Source organism: Tauraco erythrolophus, chromosome 14, assembly GCF_009769465.1.
Source record: "Tauraco erythrolophus isolate bTauEry1 chromosome 14, bTauEry1.pri, whole genome shotgun sequence".
Lineage (NCBI taxonomy): Eukaryota > Metazoa > Chordata > Aves > Musophagiformes > Musophagidae > Tauraco > Tauraco erythrolophus.
In genome coordinates, this window is record NC_141478.1 from 1,556,142 (window position 1) to 1,583,676 (window position 27,535).

The following is a 27,535-nucleotide window of genomic DNA, read 5'->3' on the forward strand; positions in this document are numbered from 1 at the left end:
CGCGTTGCGGCGCCGCGGTTGGCGGGGACGGACGTCAATCAGGCCGGAGCCCCCGGGAGCGCCCGCCTCCGCAGTTATCAGGTTAGTGTTCGCCGCGGTGCTGGGGCTCGGGATTCCGAGCGGAGCTGGTTGAGCCCTCAAAGTCCCTCACCGCGCTGGCTTTGGGGGGGTCTCCATCGGTGTCACTGCGCGAGCGGAGCCGGGCACAGCGAGCGACTCCCGCCAGCCACGGACATGGACATGAAGAAAAGGATCCACTTAGAGCTGCGGAACAGGACGCCCTCAGATGTAAGCAATACCAAAAAAAAAAAAAAAAAAAATCCATCCCACATTTTTTTTTTTTTTTTTTTTTTTTTTTTAGGGGGGTGCATCCCAGCCCCGCCGCGCTCGGGGAAGGGGTAGAGGGGAAGCGGCGGCGGCGAGGGGGCGGCGGGGCCGCTGCTGCCCTTGAGGTGCCTACCTGTGTGTGTTGTGTGTGCGTGTGTGGCTGTGCACCCCAGTTTGGGGGTGCCCCAAGGCGCACGCGTTATGGTCTAGGGGGAAACTGGAGGCTGCTCCTGACTCTGCCGGTGCGCGATGCCTTCGAGGGGGCTCGCCGTGCATTAAATAAAAATAAGTTGGTGCTCTTCTCTTGGCGTGTTTAGTTCGCAAATATTTGTACTGGGTGCTGGGCAGGGAGAGGCAGACAGGGACTGCGAGTGAGTTGCGAATGGTTTAGTTTAAAGTGCGTCTTCATTTCTTTGCAGTGATCAGGCAAGAGAGACTGGGGAGCCATATTTGTAACTTTGTAGTCCTCATGAACGCGCCCTTTCTCTCTCTCTCCCTCTCTCCAGATGCTGAGAAGATAAAAGAAAAGAATTTTAAACCCATGCTTAGCGTTTTTGGCGATCGGGTATCGCCGCCGGTAGCGCGAGCGTTGAATAAAAAAAATATTGCAAGAAATAAACGCACTCTCCACCCCCTCCATCCCCACACACGCACAAAAAGGCTGGATGTGTGCGTGTGCGTGTTTTTCTCTCCCCCCACCCCCCCTTCCTTCCCCCGGGGCCGGACTTCAGGTTGTTGTTCCGCGTCTCGCGGAATAAACGAGAGAGAGAGAAAAAAACTTTGTCAGGACAAAAAAAAAAAAAAAAATTAAAAAAAAACCCCAACCAACCAAAAAACAACAACAACAAAAAAACCCCCACCACCTCAGAAAATCCACCCCCCTCCCAAAAAATAAAAAGTCGGCGGCGGGGAAAGGGGTGCCCGGAGGCAGGCGGGGCCCCGAGCCCGCTCCGGCGGGGCGCGAACTCGGGGCGCGGGGAGGCCGAGGGCAGCGGCGGGGAAGCCCCTTCCCCTGCCCTCCCCTCCCCGCCCCGCCATGGCCCGCCGCCGCCAGGCCCTTGCATAATGGCCGGGCAGGGCGAGGTGCGCCCCGGCCCCGCCGCGGAAGGGGAACGGGAAGGGGAAGAAGGGGGGAACGTACCTCTCCGGGGGGCGCTGGGGGGAGGGCGGAGGCGAGGCGGCGGGACGGGGCCCCGCGGCTTTTCGGTGGCGGAGCGCGGTGTCCGAGGGACAAAGGCGGGCAGGTCGATGGAACCTGCTCTTTAAAGTTTAAAAACTCCTGGGCGAGGAGGAGGAGGAGGAGGAGGACGGGGTGGGGGGGGTGGGGAGGAGGGCTCCCGCCACCGCCGCGGCACACGCCGCCGTCCCCGGCGGGCGGTGAGGCGCGGCCCGGCCCCGCGGGGGCTCATTGTTCGGGCGCGGGGGGCACGACGAGGCGAGCGAGACCGGCCGCCCGGCGCCCCCCCGCGCCCCGCCGGGCCGCTCCCGGCCCCGCGCTGGCAGCGCCACACCGCAAGTAGGACGCGGCGCCATGTTTTTTTTGCTTCCCCCCCCTCGCTTCCTCCTCCTCCTCCTCCTCCTCTTCAGCTGCAGCAGAGGGAACGGTCGGGCGCGGGCGGCGGCCCTGCCCGCCCCGCCGGGCCCTCAGCGCCGGTCGTGAGGGGAGCCCCACCGCCCCGGTCCGCCCGCCGCCGCCGGCTCCCGCTCTGGCGGGCCGGGGGTAGCGGCGCTGTGTGGAAGTGCGACATGAGGCGTTGGCGGAGGGGGCCTTCCCGCCGGCACTGCGGCTGCGGCGGCGGGGCCGGGCGGCGGAGGGGCGCCCGGGCGCCCTCTCCGACATGACTGCCAGCCGCCGGGGCTGCCATTTTGTCGCCGAGCGCGGGGCGGGAGGAGGCTCGTGACGACCGCAGCGGGACGAGCCAGGAGGGTAAAAAGGCGCCTTCGACACCCCCCCCCCTCCCCGCCCTTTATTATTATTTTTTATTGTGATTAATTTTAAGTGATGTCGCGGGTGCCGCTGCGGGACGAGGTGGGGGGGAGGCCGCCGCGGGGACCGGGCCCCACCGGGCCGGCCGCGCCGCCGCCGCACCTCCCCGCCCCGCCCCGTCCCGCCCCGGCAGCGCCCGCCCGGGCGGCCGCGGGGCCGGGGGTGCCCTTCGGCGGCGGGAGGTGCCCCTGCAGCCCCCCCGGGCAGCGAGCGCGGCGGTGGGAATACGCCTTCTTCCTGGGCAGGGCCCTGCGGGAAGGTAGGTCTCTGCTTTTGAGGCTCATTTTATTTTTAATTTTTGGGGGATTTTTTAATCGTGTTTTTTTGCCTTTTTTTCCTTCGTTTTGGCCGATTGGGCCGTCACTCCTGCTGCTAGAGGCTTATTCACCGTTTGAAACACATACCTACGGTTTAAAGACTCGATCCAAAGTGTTTTAGGTATAAACTGGACTAATGTTGGTTTGTTTTCTTTTTTTCCTCCATGCTTGGATTTTGTTCAGTTTTTGCTCTGTTCTGGCTTACGCCAGAGAAAGTTGAGAGAGCTCGGATCTGGTGGGGGTCGGCTGTTCCTCAGTAACTCAGAAATATGCAGCAGATAGTTGTAAATAAGGCTTATTTAGCCTGTTGCTTTTTCTTTTTACCTGCTGGCATTTAACTCCGTCAATGAGTTACTTGTATCAGTCCTCCCGAGGTGACACCGGTGTTACAGAGCCAAATCTTTCTGGTTTCCTACGGAGGGGGAGAGATGCCGTTGGGGAACGCTGTTCTGTTCAGAGTCGACTTTGTAAAGCCATTGATTACAGATGTCTGCACATGTTTTTGTGGCGTTGAGAAATGTATGGTTTGAAGTCTGTTTCTCTAAAACACCTATTAAAATAAAATCCAGCTAAATCCAGCTCGTGCTTTAGCTAAAATGTTTGGGACTGGGGTTTAGAAGCGATTCTGATGCCAACGTCGTTTATATATGGATTTTAGTAGTCTTTGGACAGGATGGTTCTGTGAATTGTTTTCCTTAGTCTCTTCGTTGATAGATGGGCAGGATTTCTCTTTCTCCTGTGAGGGATGGTTATTTTCAAACTTTTAAGTGCAACGTAAATAAATTTTGGTCAAAATGACCGTGAATGTTTCAGAGCTTCTGCCCTGGATGCGCTCAAGTTTTGTGATACGTCTGATGTTGAGTATATCCCGTTATCAGAAGGTGCCGGATCAAAACTTTTTTGAAAATCAAAGTTAGATGAGAGGATGTTGATAAGGTGCTGTGGTTCTTTCTGAGCCTACGTTAATATTTTGTAGTTGGATCTGGCTGATACGGCTCCTGTGTGCTGCTGTACAGCTGAATTAGCTGCTTCGAGCTGTTTGGTCGTGTAACCCTGTGAGGTTACGTGTTGACTGATAAAAAACATGATACAAATATCCTGAAGTGGATTCTACAGGAGCTATTTCTTCCTTTTCTTCCTCAGCTGCTGCTTTTTTTTTTTTTTTTATATGAAAATGGAAGGAGCATTTTAATTCAGTGTTGGTAGGAGGTCTGGGGTTTTGCTGCTTGAAATTTTGATTATTTTTTTTTCTCTGTGGTGTACAGCCAGGGTTGAGCTTGTGCATCTGCTTTCTGCCCAGATATTTTAACTTTTTATCCCATTACATGTAATGGTCACTCTCTAGAGTCTTTGTCACTTTGCTTATCTTATCGACGTGGTTTTCTGTTGTAATTAACTGGCTGCTAGCAGGTGGCCAGATACAATTATTTCACATGTGTTTCCTCCAGAACCATCAGCTGGTAGTGATGTAACTCCTGACCTGGCAGGGGGGTGCTCACCTGGCCATGTTTGTGGGCATCCTTGTTCAATTCCCATCATAAACTCATTAGTAAAATGCAAAGTCTGTGAAATAAGCTCAGTAGTAAGGCTCTTTGCCTCCTCGTGACGCAGAGGTAGGTTTTTGAAATTATGCACAAAACTCATCTTCTCTGGTTTGTTGCTACCACATCACTTCGTTTAGTCTGAGGATTTAATGCTTTATCCACTCAAAATTGCAACAGTGGTAAAATACTGACTGCAACATCGGGTAATTCTTACGGTTCTTCTAACTCTCTGTTGCACTTTAAAACTTATTTGACAGCCCGATTCTCTCTGGTTTTCTCTTGTTTTAAACACTGAGGGAAAATAGGGTGCAAGCATCTATACAAAGTGTTCTTTCAAATGAAGAATATAAATGAAAAAGCTCTTTTCCCCAAGCAAGTTCTTTGTTGTGATGCTTGCAAGTAAAGCATTTGAAGTGGCATGCATCACTTTGTAGACCTCCGTTTAAAAAATATTTCCGTCTCGTGCATGGGTGCAGGTACATACTTTGTTGCTCTCTGTAGGCTGAACAACCTCAAGATGAAACGGGGATGTTCTCTCAGTTTGAAACAGTGTGGGATACGGGTGGCCTGAGATCAGCACTTACAATCTCTGTAGCATGTTCAGATTATGGTGGATTTTGGCAGACTTGTATCACTTAACCACTTATGTAGCTGACAGCAGGATGTAAACATACAAAGCAGTAGTTGTCTCTTTTGCAGACTTCCCAAGGTTGTGTAGCAGCTGGTTTTCATGGCTCTGAATTTCCAGATGCAAACCTCTCGAATGAGCATCCTATTGGATGGATGGATGCTCATCTTGGAGGGTCTACAGCCCACAAAGATCAGACTGGAGAACAGGTGTGAGCTGTTCTGGTTGAGATGTAGACTAGTTTCACAGCTGACAGTGAAATGGCCAGGGAAGCATTTGGCAAATTCCCTTCTCTTAACCTGGCCTAAGTTTTAAGTGTGTGAAAGGATCTATGAACGTAGAATTGAAGAACACCAGTATACGGATCTAAAACTGGTTGCCTGATTTTTCCCATTTCTCTGTGATGCTGCTAGAAAGTAGCAACGGTAGATTTTTGTTTTTAATTTTTTTCCCCTCAACTCTTGAGAGTTCCCTTTTGACCAGCAGTACGTAAAGTGCAGACACAGTTAGAAAATTCTCTGTATGATTCAGGAGTGTGTCCAAATCCTGGTTTGATGAAAATATATGAAGAGAAATAGCTGGATTTTAGTTGGTGTAATTGTGTTGTAGTCCATCAAGAAACACATCTCATACAGAAATGAGGGTTCTTGTCCTGCCCAAGAAATGAAACAAGTTGTTGAAACGAGGGGAAGCAAAAAGGGAGGGGGAAGCTTCTTAGTACAAGCCTCCTAGGGTTAAGCCTAGCTGTTATGATCCATCCTTGCAGCAGGATTTGTGTGTTATATATCAATAAATAGAATATGCTTTTCTGCTGTTCTGCTCTAAATGTACACCAAAACCTCCTGAATGTTTCAAGGTACCACTAATCACATGCAGGCATTTCAGACTTTTAAAATATTTTTTCTTTTACTGTATTTAAAAGACCATTTTGTCTACGTCAGTGATGCATCTTTAAATGTACATTGAATGGTGGCGCGAGTATCCGTGGCTGTTTTCTTCAATATTTACATCCCATAAGGCTGATGCTGACTAATTATTCCCATCTCATCTCATCTCATTCTATGGATTACTCCTCCCCATCCTCCTGCCCTAAAAGTACAGGTATTGGTAAGTTGGAGAAGCTTGAAAATTAAGAACTGGACTTGTGGAACATGAATGAGTGCTGTGTCTTGAACGTTTTTTGAATGAATTAAAAGTGAGGGAAAGTTACGGGAGTAGTTCTGGTTTGCACACCAGAATCCCAGGCGCCTCTGGGATCCCAACGGTGAATCCCAGGCACCTCTGGGATCCCAGCGCCATGTCTGGGAGGGAGCAGGACGTGCCCGGGGTGCCAGGACGGGAGGAAAGGAGGTCTTCTCCATGCCACTTGCCGAGGCCAACCTTGCTATGTGTGGGGCATTTTCAGCAGTCTTGACTGGCAAACGGCTCAGCTCCATGAACCAAACTCTGTGTCTGCAAGTCTCAAGTGGGAATAGAGAGCAGTGATGGTTTTGTTGTGCTGTGGAGTGATGGATGTTTCTCAGCTATTTTTGTGACACTGCTGGACTTGTTCTGCATATAATTTTTTTCCTGTCTGCTCTCTTGCTCTGCTGTCCTTCAGACAAAATAACTCGTAAATACGTAGTCTGTGTTTTTTGACTAGGTTGCTAAAATCAGCCCTGAAGCCCTCACATATGTAAGCATGACCTTTGAAATATTTCCAAAAAAAAAAACCCAGCAAACCTCAGTGGTTTGCTTTGCCTTTACGCTACTGTGTGAAAGTTGTGCTCTCTATTGGAGCACTCATTTGTCCAGCGACTCAGTCTATCGAACACTTTCCCTTCAAAGCCATAAAAAAAAGCTAGGAAAAGCTTATCTTCCACAAATGATTCGCCAGCACGAATCATCTCCAGCAGGGAGAAGCTGAGCCGTGGAGCTGAAGTGACCCGTGCACAGTCACCCAGCTCAGGCTCTGCTGGTCAGTGATACCATCTGTACAAAAGAGAGAAGCAAGCAACATTAATGGGAATATTAAAAAGCATTTAATGCAAAGATCAAGCAATTTATGTATTTGAAACAGTCTGTCCAAAGAAATATTTGGAGTTTTCCCGGAGTTATGCTGCTAACAGTAGAAACGAAAATGAAAACTAGCTATATGCTTTTGAATGAAACAGCTTTCTCTGTCCCTAAAGTGTGTTATCGATTTATTAATCAGTGTGTTGCTTCTGCATATGGCTACACTGACCCTTGTAAATGTGTGAAAATACATTTGTGTGACTCATGGGCCTTCTTGGTTGGACGGTGTTTTTTGAGAAAGACAACGGTAGATTATTCTTTCTGGAAGTTTTTTAGCGCTGGAGATGCCTCGTAATTAGATAATGAGCATAAGATGTAGTCAGACTTGCCAAGACTCTTCGCCCTTCTGCTGCTTACGTGTTTCACTTGGACCTTTAGTTTCTCACAGAGCAGAGCAAAGAGCCATAAAATTATTTGGAGCCATATGTGTTGCTCTCAGGGTTTATAGCTCGGCTATGTAAAATATTAGAGGGTAAAAAAAGTAAATGTATTGATATGGAGCCAGGTTTTTTCTGAGCTGTGTAAGCAGCCTTAAGCTGTCGCTGAACACAGAGCAGCTTTGATTTAAAAATAAATAAATAAATGAAATTATGGGGGTAGGGATGCTGCAGGGTGCCCCACACATGCAGAGTGGGCAGCAAAAAGGGGACCCTGGTGGTGCGAGTTGACATAAACAGAGCTCAGCTTGAGGTGGGGTCAAAAGGTGGCTTTAAACTGCCATTTTACGGCATCACTTCAGGCTTGGGTACAGCCATTGAACAAGCTGCTGGAGTCTGGGCTGGTGACAGATGTCCACAGAGATGTCCGTGGTGTCACTGGCTCATTTTTGGTCCCTCAGCAAATGTTTTCATGAAGTTCCTTGGTTGCAGCCTCGTCCGGAGTAAATCCGAGTTTCTTCGTGGCATGATTGTTGGAGCAACTAAATTAAATACAAAGCACTTGCTAGGGTAGAGTTTACAAACACGGAGTAAACCTGTATGGGAACCGTGGCATTAGGGTTCAAAGACAGCAGTATTGGGATCTGTGCACATCTGTGCGTGTCGGTGCTTGTAGTGAAAGGTGTGAGAGGCACCAAAACTGTTGGCGTGATGCTGGAAGTTCAGTTTTGGGCTTCTCAAACCCTCTGCTGAAGTGTTTGAAAGTACTGGGGGAGGTTCTGAGAAACAGATGCAGAAGAGGGATTCTGACCTGAAAGTTTGACAGGGTTGTGTCATTTTGAGAAACCCTAGATGAATTTTGAGGTCCAGTAGTAGTTTCGTGTGACCTTGTTGCCAGAATTTGGAGCTCCAGCTCCGTTGAATGGGTATGGAACAGGCAGAACAGCTGGAAGTGGAGCGGGTTGCCGCTGCACCAGGCTGCTCTGGGAGCTGTTCTGTTCAGCGGTTGCGAATCGCTCGGAGTGGAAGGGGCCAGTTGCAGAGTGCTGGTGGAAGGGACGCCTTTGTTCAGGTGTGGGGAGGGCGCTGGGGGGGGGAAATCCCATAAACTTGAGCCTGAACTGCTTTGAAGTCCTGGCAGGCGCCTGGCGTTCAGCCGTGATGCGCTCGTACCCGGTGTCCATAGTGGTGGTGATGGAGCACTGCTCAAAATTACAAGGTGCGCGCCTTAATCCCATCCAGTCCCTTCCCAGCCGTCAGTCACTGCCTCTGCTGATCCAATTCCCGAGCGCTCCGGCTGCTCAGAGTCTTGCCCGTATCCCAAGGGAAGCGGTTTGTGTGGTGTGGCCGTTTTTCCTGCAGCGTTTCTCCCTGCCCCTGGCTTTGCAGACTCTCTGCCCACCACAATACTGACCAGAGCCATGCAAGGTAAATAGTTGTTGTCTAACTAGTTTGAGACATGTACTGCAAGTGAGTGAAATCTGTTTGTCCCATCTCAGGTACTCGTAGTAAAGCCTTGGAGGGGCATACCAACATCCAAAATCCCATGGTGGTTTGGTAACGAGAAAAACTTCCTGCTGCCACCTGCGTTTGGTGCCTTTATTCTGATTTACTTTTCACTTCTGTGTACCTTGGGGGAGGAAGAGGATGTCAACGCTGTTGGAATTTTCCTTTCCCTGTTGAATTTAGTTCTCTTTGTGGCTAGATCCTCATCCCAAGCATCTCTAGCGGGCCATGCTGAGCTGCCCGGAAGGAGCAGCCGAGGATTGCCCTGCTGAAGGGGAATCCCCCGTGGCACCACGCCAGCACAGCCGGTGCCGTGGCACCTGCCCTGCCTGCCCACAGGCAGCGTGCCAGAGGTAGGAGGGGGCACAACCCGAACGGGCAGTGCTCTGGCAAGGCTGGAAGGGCTGATCACCTCTTGAGCTGTGTCTAGCTGGACATACAGCAGCCCAGCAGCTGCTCGTTTGGGCTAGAGATTGCTCTGCGTTCCTCTGTCTCTTGCTGTTTTCCACCAGAAGCTGAGCTTTGCCTTGCCTGGCTCTGCTGGGTGTTTGTATCACAGGGGGCCCGAACATGGCTGAAGATTTGTCCTGAATGCAGGTGGCAAAAGGCATGTGGTGCTATCCTAATTTTTGTTTAAAAAAAATCAGTTATTCAGGTTGGTTACACTTTGGTGACTACCTTAGAGCAGAAGTTGCATTGTGTCTTTGAGCCTTCAGAGCAGCTTCATTAGCCCAAGGTATTAAGTAGGCTGTTCGTTCAAGCGTTTTTTGGCCTGGTCACGTTCCAGGTAGTGTGTGAAATGGAAACTTAATGCAACGTTTATCTCCTCCAGGAGTAACTTTAGGGGAAGCTTGTAACGTGAGTGTGGAGAACCTCACATCCTTACCGTCACTGCGGAGCTAAGCGAGAATGTTGGGCTCCTGCAAGAGTTAGACTATCTTGAACCTTGTCAAACTCATGCCTTCCCCAACAAATGGGGACGTCGTGCCTGGGGAGAGCTGACTTCTCTTAAACTTTGCTGCACAAATCAGGTGGAAGAGAAAGCTAGGGAGATCCGTTTCTGCTCAGGGATCCCCAAATCTGCATGAGCACGAATCTAGAGTTCTATGGAAGAACTAGAAGGACACAACCCTTGGCAGTCTGGTTCCAGTAGACAGCAATGGCCGTTCTTCACTGTGGAGCCATGCAGGGCTTGGCATGGACTATCCCGGCTTTCGAGACAAAAAAAAACGCTGAAGACAGAAACCCAGGTGTCTTGAAGAAATGTTGGTGCATCTGGGAGAGAAGAAAACTCTCTGCTTTCAAAAGTAACTCGGACTTTACTTCCACTTAACCAAACAGGCTTTCCTTGCTCTCCCCTCCCTTCTTTCCACAGCCCTGCCCTCCTCCACATGAAATTTTCGTTGGTTAAGAGGTACGAAGGACTTCTCTCAGTGCTCCCCTGGATCATTTAGTTGAGAGCAGTGCAAGACAGAGTTAACAACCTCATCTTTACCTGTCTTTTTGGATAAAAATGCCACATAGTGGGATATTGCTGTCCTAAGGGTACCATATGCAACTTCCACTTCAAAAGCATCTGGTCCATTGTGCTGAAAATGAGATGTTAACAGCCTTTGCTGTTCCTACTTGTAAAGCAGCAGAATTGTACTTGTAAATGTGCCTTTTATCTTTCAGAAATTATATTCACAACAGTGTCCTTCTGTCCCCTTGTTAAGCCTTCAATTACAGACTGGGATTCAGGAACTTAGTCCTAAGTTCATGGATCACCCTGCCCGTGGGTTGTAGGCTTTCCAAAGCAGAGGCTTTGCCTTTTTACATGTTACAATGGAAATGCAGATTAAAGGTTAAGGTGATAACATGTGCAGCTTAATAGTTGTCTGTGAGTGATGACATCCTATTGGTTGTGTATGGGTTGGTAACTCCAGAGCATGGTCCCTTCCAGCCAGGCAGCCTGCACTGGGGAAGGGAGGCAGGGGAAGGTCTGCTGGGTACCGTACACAGCGAGCGAGTCCCACATGGCACTTGTGATGACTCTGGTGAAATCCAGTGGCTGCTTACACGTGGTTGCCTGTACTTACCCCAGGAATAGGCTGGAGTCTCACAGTACGCCCCGTGGCTATATTAAGGATGGTGTGCATGCGTTTGGGAACACGGTTTAGTGTAGTAACCATGCTGGGAGGCAGATAAGAGTCCCTGGTTATCAAGCAGGCAGTAGTGTGGAGTGTGATGTCGTGAAAGTCACAACGAGATACGCTGTAATCCGCAGTGAGCAGGCAGCGTGTGTTAACAGAGATGTGATGTCATGTGCCGAGGGCGTCCGAGACTCAGAACCAGGGCTGACCACAGGAGAACAGGTCCAAGGTGCGTGGTCTGAAGAGTTTGTTGGAGAAGCAGCAGTCTCCTCGCTTAACGTGTGACTGCTGAAAACTGAGGACTGATCCCAGCAAACCACAGAGCAACGCTCGGGCAGAAGTACGCGGACAACCAGGAAGCACCTGCTCGAGCAGATGGCACCTGCTGAACGGGCCGGAGGGGCAGCGGAGCCCCGAGCCACCCTGGGAACGCGGAGCCAGGGCAGAGAGGCAGGCTGGGCGAGAAACCCTTGGCAGCTGGAGCTGCACAGTGTGTGATACCCCTGCCCAAGCACCTGATGGTGCCTTATCATCAATGCTATCGCAGACACGGTTCTGTACGATGGGAACCAACCTTGGCACCTGCTCCTTAGGTTTGCTGCTAGGCATTCACCTGCAGGTGCCTTCTTGGCCGTTCAGGTAAGCATTGTGGTTATCTGTGGTGCTTGGTGACCTACGGCATGTTGTTCGTCCACTGTTCCTCACTGTGCAGCAATTTTTTGGGAAGATAAGCACAGATCGTGTGGTTTGCCATGTACTGGTGCTTGCTCGTGTTAGTACTTACTCCACTTAGTGCTTTGATTCGTTTATGCGTTGTGGCGTAGACAGTGATAAGGTCGAGGTAGACAACTGCAAGTTGCATCTTCTTGGCTTTGATGCAGCTAAACACTGATGAGCTGAGGGCACTTTTGCGTCGGGCAAATGTTTATTCTGTATTTTGGTGACGGAATACAAGGAAAGAGATGTGAAGATTGTAGTTTCGCTGTGCGTTTTCAGGGAAGTCTGGTAGATGTTTGGAGGGTGATTCAGGAGCTGGAATTTTCCTTATGATTACCAAGACTTCTGAAAAACAAACGAGGAATAGGTTTTTAGTCCTCCTGTCATACTTCTGTGGTAGTGAGCTGGTTTAGATGGAATGTAGCTTTACTAAGGTCACCTTCCCGCTTCTCCCTCCCGGCACACTGACACCGTTACGTGCTCGCGAGCCGTCGAGGCTGGAGTGTGCTGGGATGAGGCCCGGCACCTTCACAAGGGGAGGCCGAGGTTTGAGAAGAGACCTCTGTGCAGCAGCCAGCGCCTTGGAAAAGTGAAAGTGCCCCGTTAATAACCCAGAGAGGCCTTGGAGAGAGCAATGTCCTGTCCCAGGGGACACAGCGCTGCCTCTCTGGTTCGCTGCGAAGCAGCAAGTTCTTGAGGAAGAGATGGGGAGCGAGAGTGGAATGGGAGAGAGTGGGATGCACGAGGCTACAGGCTGAGAGGCTGCGGGCAAACGGCTACAGGTAATTTTAATACTTATAAAACCAGTATAAGCTGGTATTTACTGCTTGTGCTGCGTGCGAGAGAACTGGGTGCGATGCAGCAGTGAGCGTGCACGTGGCAGCAGCGTTGGGAGAAGCCCCACGAGCCCGCTTCATCCTCCTTTTGCACGTGTGTATTTTCTACGGGATTCTTGAGTCTCTTAGAACGTAGCACCGGCTTAACTTTGACTTGAATTTTATTTTGTGGACTCCTGTTCTTTGAGGAGCGGTTCGGTGTGTTGATACTACAGGAAAGCTGGAGAGGGACTTTTTATAAGGGCGTGGAGTGACAGGACACGGGGCAATGGCTTTAAACTGAAAGAGGGGAGATTTCTATGAGATCTAAGGAAGGAATTTTCACTCTGAGGGTGGTGAGGCACTGGAGCAGGTTGCCCAGAGAAGCTGTGGCTGCCCCATCCCTGGCAGTGTTCAAGGCCAGGTTGGATGAGGCTTTGAGCAACCTGGTGTAGTGGAAGGTGTCCCTGCCCATGGCAGGGGGGTTGCAACTGGATGATCTTGAAGGTCACTTCCAACCCAAACTGTTCTATGATTCTATGATCTTTGAGGTCCCTTCCAGCCCAAACCATTCTGAGATTCTGTGATACACCTCTGACCACGTAAGCACTGGTATCACGTTGCTGCGGTTGCGCTTCTGGAGCGTTAGGAGCCTGTGCTCTGCTTTCCTAAACCAGCTCTTCGATTCCACCAAGCTTCCAGCCACTTGCAAGCCTGGCTGGTTTTACTCCGTGACAGCTTCCCCGCGGAGTGGTTTTGACTGTACTTTTGCCCGGTATCTTGTGCTGGGCACAGCAGAGAGGAGCGTGCTGCTGTTCTGTCTCAAAGTTTTCGGGAAGGTAGAGAGGAAAGAGCAGTCATGTGCTGGAAAGAGCAAACTACAGGTAGCGGCCAGTTGGCTCTTCTGCCACCATATTCAAGGGCTTTTCTTCTGCATCCATGGCTATTTCCAGCTATCCCTCAAATCTCTTTTCTACCCCTGAGGAAGCTTTGTCCCATTCTCTGTTTGCCCCTTCTCCATCCTGCCCCTGGGGAAGATGAAGGGATGGGTGTCCCAGCTCCTGGGGTGAGGGCAGATGCCGTTTCTTTCTCCGTGTGAGTTTTAGGTGCTGCCCTGCGCCGTGCCTTGGACTCGCTGCGTAGCCCGAAGCCAGAGCCAACCCTAAACTCTGCTGGCTGCTGCAGCCACGAGCTTTTCCCTCCCACCTTGCTTCACCTTCCTACGTGTGCCCTTGCAAACTTCTTCTGCAGAGAAGGTGAGGCAGAGGAAGACTTCTGGGCTCTCCAGCCGTGCACCAGCGCAGCGCAGTCGGCACCACAGTGCTCTCCTTTGCCCTCCTGGCTCCGAAATGTGTCCGTAGGTGGGTGCTGTCCTGGATGATCCACCTCGCTGGCCAAGGGAGATAATGGGGCAGGCAGGGGCCTCATGGGCTGGCGAGCAAGGACAGAGATAGGGAGGAATGTAACTGCTGTATGGTCTGGGTTTGGGGTGGAGCTTCTTTGATTTTACTTTTTTTTTTTTTTTTTTTGGTGGGAGCTCTGTGTGTGTGCGTGGAGCAGATGACTGAGAATATTTGGTATTTGCTCCTGAATTGATCTCGCTGGAGGATCCTGATACTTAAATGCTGTTACAGGAAGAAGCTATACGTATGTTTGCCTTTAAAATGGCTTTCCTGCTGTCTGAATTCCAAAGCAAAGAGAGGTTTTTGTAGTTTGTTTTTGGAATTTGGGGCTCCTCCTCTCCAGTGGAATAGATATATGTGGGATCAGGAGCATTTGACTTAATCTTCGGTTTCTTCTAACCAGCCTAAAATTCTTCTGGAAGACTTTTGTGGAGTCATTCCCTATCAATTCTTCTACGAAAATTGTAGAGTCTTGGAAAAACGTATTTCCTGTCTAACGCTGATCCTCCTACTCTCAATGAATCACTTGTACTCTCGTGTTGCTTTGGGCTGACTTCCCTATTGACTTCAGTGCCTGGGATTTAATTAGAAATCTAGGGATGTTATGCGGAGCCATAAAACTACATACGATTCTTCTCAGTGCAGAGGGATTACTGTAATAAAAAAAAAAAAATTAAGAAAATTAAATATTTGCATATTAACTGTCCTTGGTGCGAAGAGTTGCTTCGTGTTTCCGCACACACGGTTCTTGCAGACTTGTTTCATCCCATCCTCAGCGGAAAGCAGCACCAAACCCATAAACAAACCTCAGGCACGGGCCGGGGTCTGCAGCACACGCAGAAGGATGGGTTTTCCTGGGTATTTTGTAGGGGAGAAATAGCCCCCAGAAGTTCTCCGTTGGCCTGAAAACTTCTGGATGAGCCCTTCCTGTGGAGTCACAGTCCTCGGCAGCAGAGCTTCCTGAGAGCCCAGGAAAACTCACGTTGGCTAAGAAGGGACTTGAGTCCCTGAGGGGTGACCTGGCTTTAGGGTGAAAAGGAGCAGTTTTACTCGGGGTGGGGTGTGTTTAGGGACTCTCCTGCATCGATGCTGTTGTCTTGTGTCCGTTGAAGATAGCACCTGCAAAAATAGCAGTGCTCTATTTAAAACAAAACAAACCCAAAAACCCCACGAAACCCTGTGGACTGTAACTTGCTGTGCACACCCATGGGGCTGCTCGGCTCCGGCTGTCGGGCAGGGCCTGTGCTGCTCAGCCCATGGGGACGTTATCTTCACCTCTCCCTTCAAGCTGCCCTGCTGGGATGGGGCAGGGGAGATAAGGGGTGCAGTGCCGCCGCAGCGGGGATGCTTGCCGAACCCCCCTGCCAGCAGCATCAACACATCCCATCTAATTCCACAAGAAAAAAGGAGTCGCCTCCGTGGAGAAAATCTTCCCCTAAAGTGCTGTCGAGCTGCCCTGGTGAGGAGGGATGAGGGTGGAGGACTCCTCCACCAAGACCTGGTGTAGGATCACCAGTACCTGCTTTTGGTTTCAGGAGTGTCTGAGCAGACAGCGATCTCTCCGCGCTTGAAAAGCGCGAATAATTTTTGCCCGCAGAGAGAAGCTCTGCAACACGAGTTTTGTACACAGTGTCAGAGTTGTAGGTTCGTTTAAAAATAGATTGTTTTCGTATTTTTTAGAACGATCACTGCTTGCTTTTACCAGAGACGATGCCACTCCTAACAACCCAGTCGATTAAGCTGGGATTAATGGTTTTGAACTGTGTATACCATTTGCAGAGTGATACAAAGGTGGACAGTTGAAGCAAAGCCAAATATCTGTGTCCATGAAACATGGCTAACCCGGTATGCCAGCAAAAGTAGGGGTCAGGCACTGAAAACAACCTTTGGCATACCCGCCGGTTTACTGGGATCCCTTTCATTTTTGCCTGATCCGTGTCATCCTTTGCTCGTGGGTGAAAGCTTGATCCTCCACGTCTTACCCTTATTTTGCATTGTTCTCTTTCCAGGTTAAAGAACTCGTTCTTGACAACTGTAGGTCATACGAAGGCAAAATCGAAGGCCTCACAGATGAGTTTGAAGAGCTGGAATTCTTAAGTACAATCAACGTAGGCTTAACCTCAGTTGCAAACTTACCAAAGTTAAACAAACTTAAGAAGGTAAATAAAATGTCCTGTGCTGTATCTCTCTCTCTGTGTGTAAAGTAGTTATTCCTATAAAAACATAATTTACCTGACCAAACTGCTTTGTGATACATGTTTGCACTAAAAACTCAAGATGTTTCTGTGCCTTTTAGCTCGAGCTAAGCGACAACAGAATCTCAGGAGGACTGGAAGTGTTGGCAGAAAAGTGTCCGAACCTCACACATCTAAATCTAAGCGGCAACAAAATAAAAGATCTCGGTACAATAGAACCTCTGGTAAGTCCGTGCGCCACGGGATGAAGTCAGACCTCAATTTTGTGATGAGTAGAGGCGTTTCAGGCTTGGAAAGTCTGAAGCAGCTTGTAGTGGGGCGTCTTCTTTGGTGCTTATCGCTCCGGCCAGGTCGCTGCCGGGCTCAGCCCTGCCCCGGGGCTGTACCGGCAGCGTGAACGGCTGCTTCCCTCTAGCGGCTGCGGCTCTGCTGGTTTTCCATGCTGGTGCGGTTCCAAAAAGCATCCAAGTGTCCATTCCGGTGGTGCTGTTTTCTAGTTATCGGTGTGTGTGCCCTTTGTTCTTCTAATTACTTGCTCTTTCCTAATTACTTGCTCTTAAAACATCTCGAGGAGCAGATCCCGGATGAGTCCATCTTGCCTCTCCCCCAGCAGAACGGGAGAGCAGAGCAGTTAAACTCATGGAGTAAACAGATTAGAGAGAGGATTGTAACTGCTCCCAGTTTCAGGCTTATTCTTTTCCTGGTGTCCCCGTTGATCTACGCGCTGAACTCCAGAAGGGAGATATTTCCTAGGATTTGATACAAATCCTCAACTGCTTGTACTTTTATTGTTAGTACTTCAAAGCACTGTGGGCAATGCAGACCACCTCCTCCTCTTCAGAAAAAAAAAAAAAAAAATTAACAAGAATTGAATTCCTGTTCAATTTCTAAGCTTTTTTTCTTTCTTCCGAAGGCTAAGGTACAATCATTACAATTTTTTGAATCTCTCTTAGCAAAATTCTTGTGTCCAAAGAATAACTTCTTCCATTGAAAGTGGTAGTTTAAATATACCTGACTGCTGGCTCCAGTATCTTGCCTTGTGCTTTTGGGATAATTGACTGGACTACGGTGTTTTCTTAGGCTGGCCCCTCGCAGCACGTGTGATTTTGCACATTCCCTCTTTCCAAACTTCAGTCTTCTCGCGAGGTGCTGAGCTTGAGAGCCTTTTCCCCTCTCAGATGCCGAAGCAGCGATGGCCGGGCGTTGCAGGTTTCTGTTCCACGCCACGTTAGCAGGCAGAGACCAAACCGTCTCTTTTGTCAGGACAAGATTTTGAGCACGTTGACTCGGGCTGCCGCTGCATTCTCTGCTCCGTAGAGAGTTACCGTAACGCTGAACTTCAGAGGCTTTCCTTTCTTTGCAGAAAAAGTTAGAAAACCTGAAGAGTCTAGATCTTTTCAATTGCGAGGTAACCAACTTGAACGATTACAGAGAAAACGTCTTCAAGCTCCTCCCGCAACTCACATACCTCGATGGCTACGACCGGGATGACAAAGAAGCGCCGGATTCTGATGCAGAGGGCTACGTGGAGGGCTTAGAGGACGAGGAGGAGGATGAAGATGGTATGTGAATTGTGCTACTTAGTGTACGTAAGTTAAAAGATCGATATGCTGCCTAGTACGTTTTGCTTCCAGCTCTGACTTGTTGGCAAGAGAAGGGTGTTCTCAGCAGCTCCTTCCTGACGTAAAGGAGAAGTACCTCAGTGTCCTCTGAAGGAACGAGGGGAAAGGAGATGGGCAGGGCCTGAAAGAGCTACTTTCTCAGTCTTATCCCTAGTGAAAGATCGGGATGACAAAGAAGCGCCGGACTCTGATGCAGAGGGCTACGTGGAGGGCTTAGACGACGAGGAGGAAGATGAAGATGGTATGTGAATTTGTGCTTAGTGTACACAAGTTGAAAGATTGTTGTGCTGCGTGGTTTGTTTTGCTTCCAGCTCTGACTTGCTGGCAGTAGAAGGGCATCCTCAGCAAGTCCTTCTGACTGATGTAAAGCAGGAGTATCATGGTGTCCTGTGAATGAAGGAGGGGGGAGGAGATGGGCAGGGCCTGAAAGAGCTATTTTCTGTCCTATCTCTAGTGAAAGGGTGGGAGGAGGAGTAAGACACAGAAGGAGTTCAGGAAACAGCACACCCCAGGGGACGAGGACGTGGGGCAGAAATGGGTGAGGAAGGATGGCGTTGACATGCTGCAGTTTTCCAGGAACAGCATGATGCACGAAGGGAAGTATGAGCAGTTGCCCAGAGCCTGGTGCAGAAGGGCAGGGTGGAGAACCGGGCTGGGCACAGGAAAAAGGAGCTGAGTCAAAGAATGAAGTAAAGAAGCCAGGGCATTAGCAGGAGTTGGTAGCTGCTCCGTGAGGACAAAATGGGATCGGGCAGAAGAGGGGATCCTGGGTGTACGTGTTGGAGTCTGCCCGGGGCGCGGTCTGTGAAGGGCACTCCTGACTTTTTAATGTGAGGAAAACACACGGTGTGTCCTGCCGTGCCATGGGCACCGTTCCGTGGGCGCCGTTCTGCCGCCCCGGCAGGCTGCGCTCGGAGGCAGCGGCGTGCCGGTCGGATGAGTATCCGGCTGGGTTTGGGGAATTTGCTGGACTCTTCAAACCCAGCTGCACAGCGAAAGCGGAATAGCTGGACTTGCAGTTTTGCCTCGAGTGCTGAGCGTGAGCCCTGGCGAGAGGGCGAGTGCTCCGCGGTGCCTGGCAGCGCGGTGCGTTCCGCCAGCAGCACGCGCTTTCAGCGGGGACAGCTTCTCCTCGGCAGAGCACAAGTCTGGGCCTGCACTCTGATGCATGAAAAAGCTCCAAAACACCATTCCTGCAGCGTGGAAAAACAATTTCTGCTTTGTCGCTTGGGCTGGTTGCGTTTAATCGCTTTCCTCTTGGAAAGAGACTGCAAACCCATCAGGCGGATGGGGTGTGACCCTTTTGTGTTGCTCTGGCAGCGTAAAGGCAAGGGGGGGGGGGGTCCCAGTGCATGGTTGGCTTGTAAAGTTCTGCTCTGTCCCTGGTGGGAGCAGATGGACGCTTGCAGATGAAGAGCTCCACGTGTCCCACGGGCTCAAAAATCCGTATTAGTAGTGGGAACTGGAGCAGCTGAAGCTAAAGCAGTCCTGAGGCTGCCGTGGCTTACTGTCAAGGCCCCTGCAGCCCTGGAGCAGCTCAGACCATGGGTGCAGCTGCCACACCACCCTGCCACTGGGCTAAAGAGCCCGGTCTGGCAGCTGGGGAGCTGCCTTTAGTTCTGTACTGCCTTTAGGCAACGCTTTCAGTTTGCTCCTTGTGTCGATAGGATGTCCCATCTCAGGTAGCAGTGCTGGAAAAAAGTAAACTTTAAATGTCTGAGTGGTTAATTTTGTTTGACTGTATAGAGGAGGAGTATGATGATGATGCTCAGGTAGTAGAAGACGAAGAAGACGAGGAGGAAGAGGAGGAAGGAGAAGAGGAGGATGTGAGCGGAGAAGAGGAGGTAAGGATTTATGCAGTTAATAATGGCTGTGGAGTGACCATTCTCTAACCTGGGAATAGTTGGGTGAGAAATGGACCACATACTGGCGGCTGTAGTACCTGAAGTGTGTACTTTATTTTGCACTTGAGAAGCATCCCAGTGTGGGGGGGTTGGCTTTGAGATGGGCCTGTCTGTGAGCCAGCTGCCATCTAGTGACCATTGACGTGAAATCACTCTGTTTATCGAGCTGCCAAAAATACTGTCGGGACGTCTGCAGGGCTGGTTTGTGGGGCCTGGGCAGGGCTGGGGTTATAGAGGAAGAGCCGTTACATAAATTACTGACCCTGCGCTCCCAGAGGTTCCTCCTTGGGCAAGTACCTGGTGATGCTTCAGGATGCTTAAATTCGTAGTGTAGTCCAGCTCCTGTGTGTAGGGTCTGCTGAGAAACACAGGGTATGGGGCTAAAATTTCATAGAATCATGGAATGATTTGGGTTGGAAGGGACCTTCAAGACCATCCAGTTCCAACCTCCCTGCCGTGGGCAGGGACACCCTCCACTACACCAGGTTTCTCAAAGCCCCATCCAACCTGGCCTGGAACACTTCCAGGGATGGGGCAGCCACATCTTCTCTGGGCAACCTGGTCCAGTGCCTCACCACCCTCAGAGGGAAGAATTTCTTCCTTAGATCTAATAAATCTCCCCTCTTTTGGTTTAAAGCCATTACCCCTCATCCTATCACTACACACCCTTGGAAAAAGTCCCTCTCCAGGGACTTTTGACTGTAGCAAGTCCATGTTATCTGGCCAAACAATCTTAGATCCTGAGCTGCCCCTCCTGAGTGGCGGCTGAACCCCTTCCCACATCCAGTGGCAAAACCTGCACTTGTATAAGCACGTGGGAAGCGTCTGCCTTTTTGTTTGCTTTTTGTTTAAGATGCTTCAAGGACTTTGTTGTAAAATGCTGTTGGATATTGCCAAATTGTGAAAGGTCTTGCACTGAAACCGCCTTTTTTTTTCTTTTTTTTCTCCTTTAAATCCAGGAGGATGAAGAAGGCTACAATGATGGTGAAGTAGATGACGATGAAGATGAAGAAGAGCCCGGTATGGCAGCAATCCAGTTTTTGCTAGAGATAAAACAATACTTTTTTTTTTTTTTTTTAAAGTAAATTACCTTTTTCAAAGAAGCAGGCTCATGTTTGTATTCCTGCTCCTTTGATAGCAAGCCAGTTGCCAAAGTAGAAGCTTGTTGAACTTGTTCAGCTTCTCAGCAGCGTGAGGAGCACTCACGTAATTCAAATGGTGTTTTGTTTTCTAGATGAAGAGCGGGGACAGAAGAGAAAACGAGAACCTGAAGACGAAGGGGATGAAGACGACTAAACTGAATAACCTATTTTGAAAATTTCCTATTGTGATTTGACTGTTTTTACCCTGTATTTCCCCTCCCCACACCCCCAACCTTTTTTTTTCTTTTTTTTTTCTTTTTTTTTTTTTTTTTTTCCTGATTGTAATGTTGCTGTGGGAACGAGAGGGAGAAGCAGACTGGGTGGGCAAGGGAATAAAATACTATTTTTACTGCCACTCCTCCTCCTATTCATTTTAATTTTTTTTCTTTTTGTCCCTCTCTTAGTCCCTGTAACTGCAATAGTAAGTATAAACCAAGTGGTAATTTGTTTCTTATTATTGGAGTGGATAGTCTGACATCTTTTAAAAAACAAACAAACAAAAAAGACAAAAAAGTTGAAGATCAGCGGATGAGAGCCCGAATACACATACTCTGTTCTGAGACAGCTGAATAGCGTTGGTCCTTGGGATTTTTCCACCGCTGCCAGTCACTAACGAGGTTGTGAGCATATTTTTGGGGGATGCTGCAAACCTGGGCAGAGCATCCCTCCACAGCAACAGGTGTGAGAATGGCATATGGATAAAGTGATTTCTTTGTTGCCTGTCCGTGAATGACTGCCATTTTCAGCCGAGCTCTCCTGGCTTTTGTAGGTACCTTTTCTTTTGCTCTTTGTAAATAGTGACCAAACGTTTTTCTCTTGGTTTTTCTTGGGGTGTTCCTTTGGATCTGGTTTGTGGGGTGAATTTGAAATCCCCGCCCTCCTCCCCCGCCCTGTGTGTTGTGTGTTTTCCTTTCTGTTTGTTTTTGGGGTTATTTTTTTCTTTTTTTTTGGCTAGGGTATAGCCAATCCACTGAAAATGGCAGGCATTTAAATATATATATAAATATATATAAAAAGTGTTCCTAATTCCTGAGTTACTAGTGAAATGAATTTGACAATTGTAATAAAAAAAATGTTTCAACCCTTTTAAATAAGGTGTGTACTATTTTGGTCTGTAATATATAACACCTAGTCAATTTTAAGTGATGAGAAACTACTTCCACTTGTGCTATATACTTTGAAAATTTTTACAAACCTAAATACAGGAGGCAGTTCAGCATGTAGGGTAGGAGGTTTCTTTTCATACACTCAAGCACGAGATACTAATACAAAATTGTATTTTCTTACCTAGTGGAAGTCAGTAAAATGACTGAAAAATACCTAGTGAATGTACAGTTTTACTTTCATATCCCTCTTTAAAATAGCTTTAGAAGTGACTTGTATTTCCTAGTCAATATTTCATCTGTATAAATACATTTGCAACAGTTTTTTTTTTTTTTCCCAGAAGAGCCAAACTTTGAGTTTTATGTCTGTTTGTCATTGATGAATTTCAATAAATCTTTTTATACAATTTTTCTGTGGCTTATTTGAGTAAAACGGGCCACTGGGAAGGAATCACATACCTTTTTGAAAAGGCATTTACTAAGCTATTCTGGTAGGTTCCCTGATATTTTTAGTAGCTCGATGATACGTTTTGCTCCATAAAAACGACTCTTAGCCATGGTTGGGTGAAACCAAAGGAGAGGCTGTGGCTTTAATCCAAATAATGGTTTGCCATTTTGCTTTCAGATTGAGTTTTTTTCCCGTGTTACTGGCGTGATTATTGCAGTTGAGCGTGTTCATTTCTACTGTTTAATGCTATCCCTGTTTATCCAGGCCCAGAAGGAAGAACCCCTGATTTCCTCCGGCCGAGCGCGGTGCTGCGGCTCAGGGTGAGAGCTCTGGGTTGGTCTGTCTGGGAGCTGTGGTGGCCTGAGACGAGCTGGGAATTACAGAGTTGGGAATTACAGGTGCACGGCGCAGCAGGTAGCGTGTTCCGTGGGCTTCAGGTGCAGTTTCTGTGCCCTGCGAGAGCGTGAGAAGCTGCGGAGGATCACGTATTTCTTCTGAACTGGAGCTCTTTGGGGGGAAAAAAAAAACAGACTTTTTTCTATAGGTGGGAAACTACACTATCCTGAAGTTTGTGTAGGGTGGGGTTTGTTGTTTGGTTGTTGGTTTGTTGTTTTTTTTTTTAAGAGGAAATCCAACTGGGCAAACCACTCCCTCCCCAGCCAGCTGCTGTGAAACCGAAACCGTGAACTGGCAGGACAGGGTCGGGCTCCTGCAGAGCAACCAGTTTGGCACTGGGTACGGCAGGGGCAGGGCCAGCAGCTGCAGAACCCGCTTGTGGCGCTCTGAACCCGCTCAGCCCAAGGCTTCAGTTCGCCTTTGTACTGGGAAACTCGCTTTTCCAAAGGCACAGCTTTCTATTTCAGCTCTCAGGAGGAACCAGCAGCAACTGGAGCTGGCCTTTCCTGCACGATGAGCCTCTGTAGGTGCCAGAGAGGCAAACGAGGATGCCCAGGTGAACGCCCCCTCTGCGTGCAGGAGGCACAGCGATGCCAGGCTCGCACCGTGACGCTGAAGTGACATTTGGGCTCTAGTGAGCTGCCTCCAGCTGGCACAGCAGTTTTTCCTCTTACCCTGCAAGCGCTCAGAAACCCTTCAGCTCTTCACCCGGTGTTCGCAGTGAACGGCCTGGGTGTCGCTTAAGTGACTCTTCTCTCCAAACGGTTAATTGTTTCAAGGCTTATTTTGGAATTAATTAGGTTTCTCAAAGAAAACTGCAGCAGTTTGCTCCCCAGTCCTGTTCACTGATTCTGCTGAAGCTCTGATCTGCTGGGAGATGGTCGTCTTTGGGCAACCTGGTATAGTGGAAGGTGTCCCTGCCCATGGCAGGGGGGTTGGAACTGGGTGATCTTTGAGGTCCCTTCCAACCCAAGCCATTCCATGGTTCTATGATTTGATAATGCTTTCTTGTACTGTTTGTGGTGGTTGGAGCAAGGGCACGGGGCTGTGGTGAAGGGCAGGGAGACCTTCTGAGCCCAAATAATTGTCAGCGTCATCCAATTACGCAGGAGGAGAGCGATAGTTGGGGAAAGCTGATGCTTTGCCCTGTCAAACTTTTTGGCAAGACTTTAACACTCACTGTTCAGAGTTTTTATTGTTCCATCACGCTTGGCGCTTGCCAAACGTGCGTTCCCATGAGAACACCACCGGTCCTTGCTCCGAACATCCCTGTAGACCAGCTTTGCTGTAGTTGCTAATTTTACCGTCGTTTTCCAGCGCTGGACAGTATGGCAGGTGATGAGGTGGTTCCCTGCTGAGCCCTTCCAGATGCTGTGGAACAGCTGGGTTGGTCACATCTGGCTAAAGCGGGTACCTCCGAGCACGGCCGTCAGGTCGATGTGGCACATGGCACGTCCCCGGTGCTTGCCAGGATGCCCAGAGAAGCAGCCGGCTGCTCCGCGGAGCCCGGCGGAGCTTCAGCTCCGTTTGAGCCCCAAATTCTCTGGTGTTTGAAAACCTCTTCCCGGGAGGAGAGGGTGGGAAAGTCGGATTCTGGAGATCTTGCTTTAGGTCGGAAGGCAGCGGTGCATAATTTTTAAAAACTAAATTGGTAAAAAATTCCAATCATTTTTTTTTTGCTGTGAGGGAGTTGAGCTCCCCGTGGAGGGTCCCCGAGTGTGGAGCTGGAGGTGCTGAACCAAGCGGGGCCGAGTTGGGCGAGTGCAAAGCTCCCCTTGATTTTAAGGATGTCAGAAAACGGAGGGGCCAGCGGCATCCTCAGCAAATTGATGGGAAACTCCCATTTAATCAAAATAAACCCCATAGTGGCTTCTCCTCAGCATTTACTTAATTTTAGATTTAAAAAAAAAAAAACAGATCTTATCTCTTCATCTATAAATTTGGGAGGGGATGGTGTTGATCACCAGAAACCTTTTCAAGTAGGCGCTCGGAGAATGTTGGAAAACAGAGAATTAGCAGTAATCCTGCAGCTAGGAAGCGTGCGAGGAGGGCAAACCTCGAACAAAGCGAAACCTCCAGAAAGCAGAAAGTAGGTCAGGTTGGTGGGGATGAGCACAGAGGGACAGCAGAAATACGGAGGGGAAAAACAAAGTAGGAAAGAAATCACCCCGTGGCCCCGCTTGAAGAAGGAAGGGGCCGGCTGCTCCGGACAGCTGAGATATTTAAAGCCTTTTTCCTTAAAACCTGTTATCCCCAAAGAGGCTGGCTGTGCTGGAGAGGTGATTGCAATTAGCAGCAGCACAGGAAGGGTGAGACCTCAGCCTGGGGCTGGAAGGGGAGAGCTTGGGAAATGCTGCAGATTAAATTATCATAGAATCATGGAACGGTTTGGGCTGGAAGAGACCTCAAAGACCATCCAGTTCCAACCCCCCTGCCATGGGCAGGGACACCCTCCACTACACCAGGTTGCCCAAAGCCTCATCCAACCTGGCCTTGAACACTTCCAGGGATGGGGCAGCCACAGCTTCTCTGGGCAACCTGGTCCAGTGTTTCACCAAATGAGGTGTTTGTGAATTTATTGAGGCTGGATGAAGTTCCTGGAGGCATCCTGGGGAGCTGAGAGATGAGCTCTGCTGACGCTGCAGGAGCAGGGAGCAGCTGGGAGGCTTTAAAGAAACTGTAATGTCTGCAAGAAGGATGGGAGAGAAAAAAAAAATCCGGGAGGTTACAGACTCATTGGGCTCATTTAGACCCTGGAAAACACTGCGAACTACCCAGGACCATCCAAAAAAACCCACAAGGGCACCATGGGCTTGTCAAGAGCCAAGGGCAGGGGGTGGGTCTCACGATTCCCGAGCAGCCCGAAAGCTCCAGGCAAGGGGTCCTGTGGCGTGTTCGGGGTGCGATGCCATACGCTGCATGGCAGAGCCCACCCAGGGCCACCCACCCCCCCCGGGGCCGCATCCTGCACCCCCAGACACCCCCTCACCTGCAACAGAGGCAGCAATGCCGCTGGATTGTGCTGAGGTTTGCAGATATGCTAATTGGCTCGTTAATCAGCACCACCCGTGGCCGGCATTGGGCTCGTGTCGCACGGATTCGGGGGGCTTTGGAGGAACGGCGGCTCTTCCCTTACCGGAGAGAACCCAGCACAGTAAGTCCCAAACCACCCCTCGAATAAGGCCGTGAGACATAAATAACCTCAAATGGCACCGAAGCGGCCGAGAGGGGCTTCGATAGTGGTTTCTCCTTCTGCTTGTGGGATGAGATAAAACAAAGGGGAGATTCAGACTAGACAAAAGGGAGGAAGGGTTTATGATGAGGATGGTGAGGCACTGGAACAGGTTGCCCAGGGAGGTGGTCGATGCCCCATCTCTGGAAACATTCAAGGTCAGGTTGGATGAGGCTTTGAGCAACCGGATCTGGTTGAAGATCCTGCTCACGGCAGAGGGCCTGGACTGGGCAACCTTTAATGTTCCCTTCCAACCCAAACCATCTGCTCAGCTCTCGTGAGACCCCCCTGCAGTGCTGCGTTCAGCTCTGGGGTCCCCAACAGCAGAAGGACATGGAGCTGCTGGAGCGGGTCTAGAGGAGGCCACGGAGATGATGCGAGGGCTGGAGCACCTCTGCTGTGGAGACAGGCTGGGAGAGTTGGGGCTGTTCAGCCTGGAGAAGAGAAGGCTCCGGGGAGACCTTCCAGCACCTTCCAGTACCTAAAGGGGCTACAGGAAAGCTGGAGAGGGGCTTTGGACAAGGGCGTGGAGTGACAGGACACGGGGCGATGGCTTTGAACTGAAAGAGGGGAGATTTAGATCAGATCTAAGGAAGAAATTCTTCCCTCTGAGGGTGGTGAGGCACTGGCATGGGTTTCCAAGAGAAGCTGTGGCTGCCCCATCCCTGGCAGTGTTCAAGGCCAGGTTGGATGGGGCTTTGGGCAACCTGGTGTAGTGGAGGGTGTCCCTGCCCATGGCAGGGGGGTTGGAACTGGATGATCTTTAAGGTCCCTTCCAACCCAAACCATTCCATGATTCATCTTTGGCTGCTTTCCCCAAGGAACGTCTCCCCCTGACACCGCTCACCTTGCAGAGGAGCCCAGACCAGCCGGGGCAGCTCCCAGCACCTCCTTCCCTGCACAATCAGGGCTTCTGCTCCTCGTGCCACACGCCCGAGCCCCGTGCAGCCATCCCATGGCATCAAGCTGAGCCTCGGGCCACCAGCCCTTGAGCCCGCAGGGTCCTCCCCGCCCGGGGGAAGAGCAGTGGCACAAGCAGAGGACCCCTTTGTGCACACCCAAAAAACACCCCTTGGGGTCCCACCACCCTTTCTCGGGTGGGCACCCGCCGCCACGCACGGCCTCTCGGCAAAGAACGGACGCAAGGGGAAGGGTTTGGTATCTTGAAAACATTTTATTTCATCACTATCGGGTGGCAGCATAAATAATAGGCAATGACAGCACATGTCACGGAAAGAGGGGGAAGCAGCGGGCACGGGGCACAACGTGAATCAACGGAGGGGAGGAACCGCTGCCCTGGCAGTGCCCGGCAGTTCAGCAACTTGACTTCATGAAAATATATATATATCTATCTAGGTAAACTAACGATATTTGGTGTTGTTCCCTGTGCTACAGGCCTAATCCACAAAAAAAAAGGGGTGATTGTACACACGTGCTGAACCCACGGAGCACCCGCCGGGTCCATCCCTCGGGGCAGCGCCGTGGCGCCCGCCCGGGGACCCTCAGGATGAGGTGGGTGACACCCGTCCCCCCTCCCCATGGCACGTGTCCCAGCGGACAGGAGGAGAGTAGGTCCCTCTTTCGAAGAGGTGGAGGGAGCAAAACTCCCTCTCTGGTCCGGAAAGCCGGCCGCTCCGTTTCATTTACAGAAAAGGATGGATGTGCACGGATGCACGCGGAGCAGC

General features: G+C 50.1%; 1 protein-coding gene across 2 annotated transcripts; it reads left to right on the plus strand.

The window, feature by feature from the left end:
• Positions 1-91: 91 nt before the first annotated feature.
• On the plus strand, positions 92-22,181 carry ANP32A (acidic nuclear phosphoprotein 32 family member A). Of its 2 annotated transcripts, none has more exons than XM_086620173.1 (8): positions 92-288; positions 15,818-15,967; positions 16,105-16,227; positions 17,367-17,565; positions 17,768-17,866; positions 19,372-19,469; positions 20,489-20,549; positions 20,764-22,181. In XM_086620173.1, exons 1-8 carry the CDS (start codon positions 235-237, stop codon positions 20,823-20,825), a joined length of 846 nt encoding a protein of 281 aa, XP_086476299.1. In that variant the 5' UTR covers positions 92-234; the 3' UTR covers positions 20,826-22,181. The 2 variants fall into 2 exon arrangements, with proteins under 2 accessions (XP_086476299.1, XP_086476300.1); XM_086620174.1 differs by having other exon boundaries at positions 17,780-17,866.
• Positions 22,182-27,535: the final 5,354 nt, after the last annotated feature.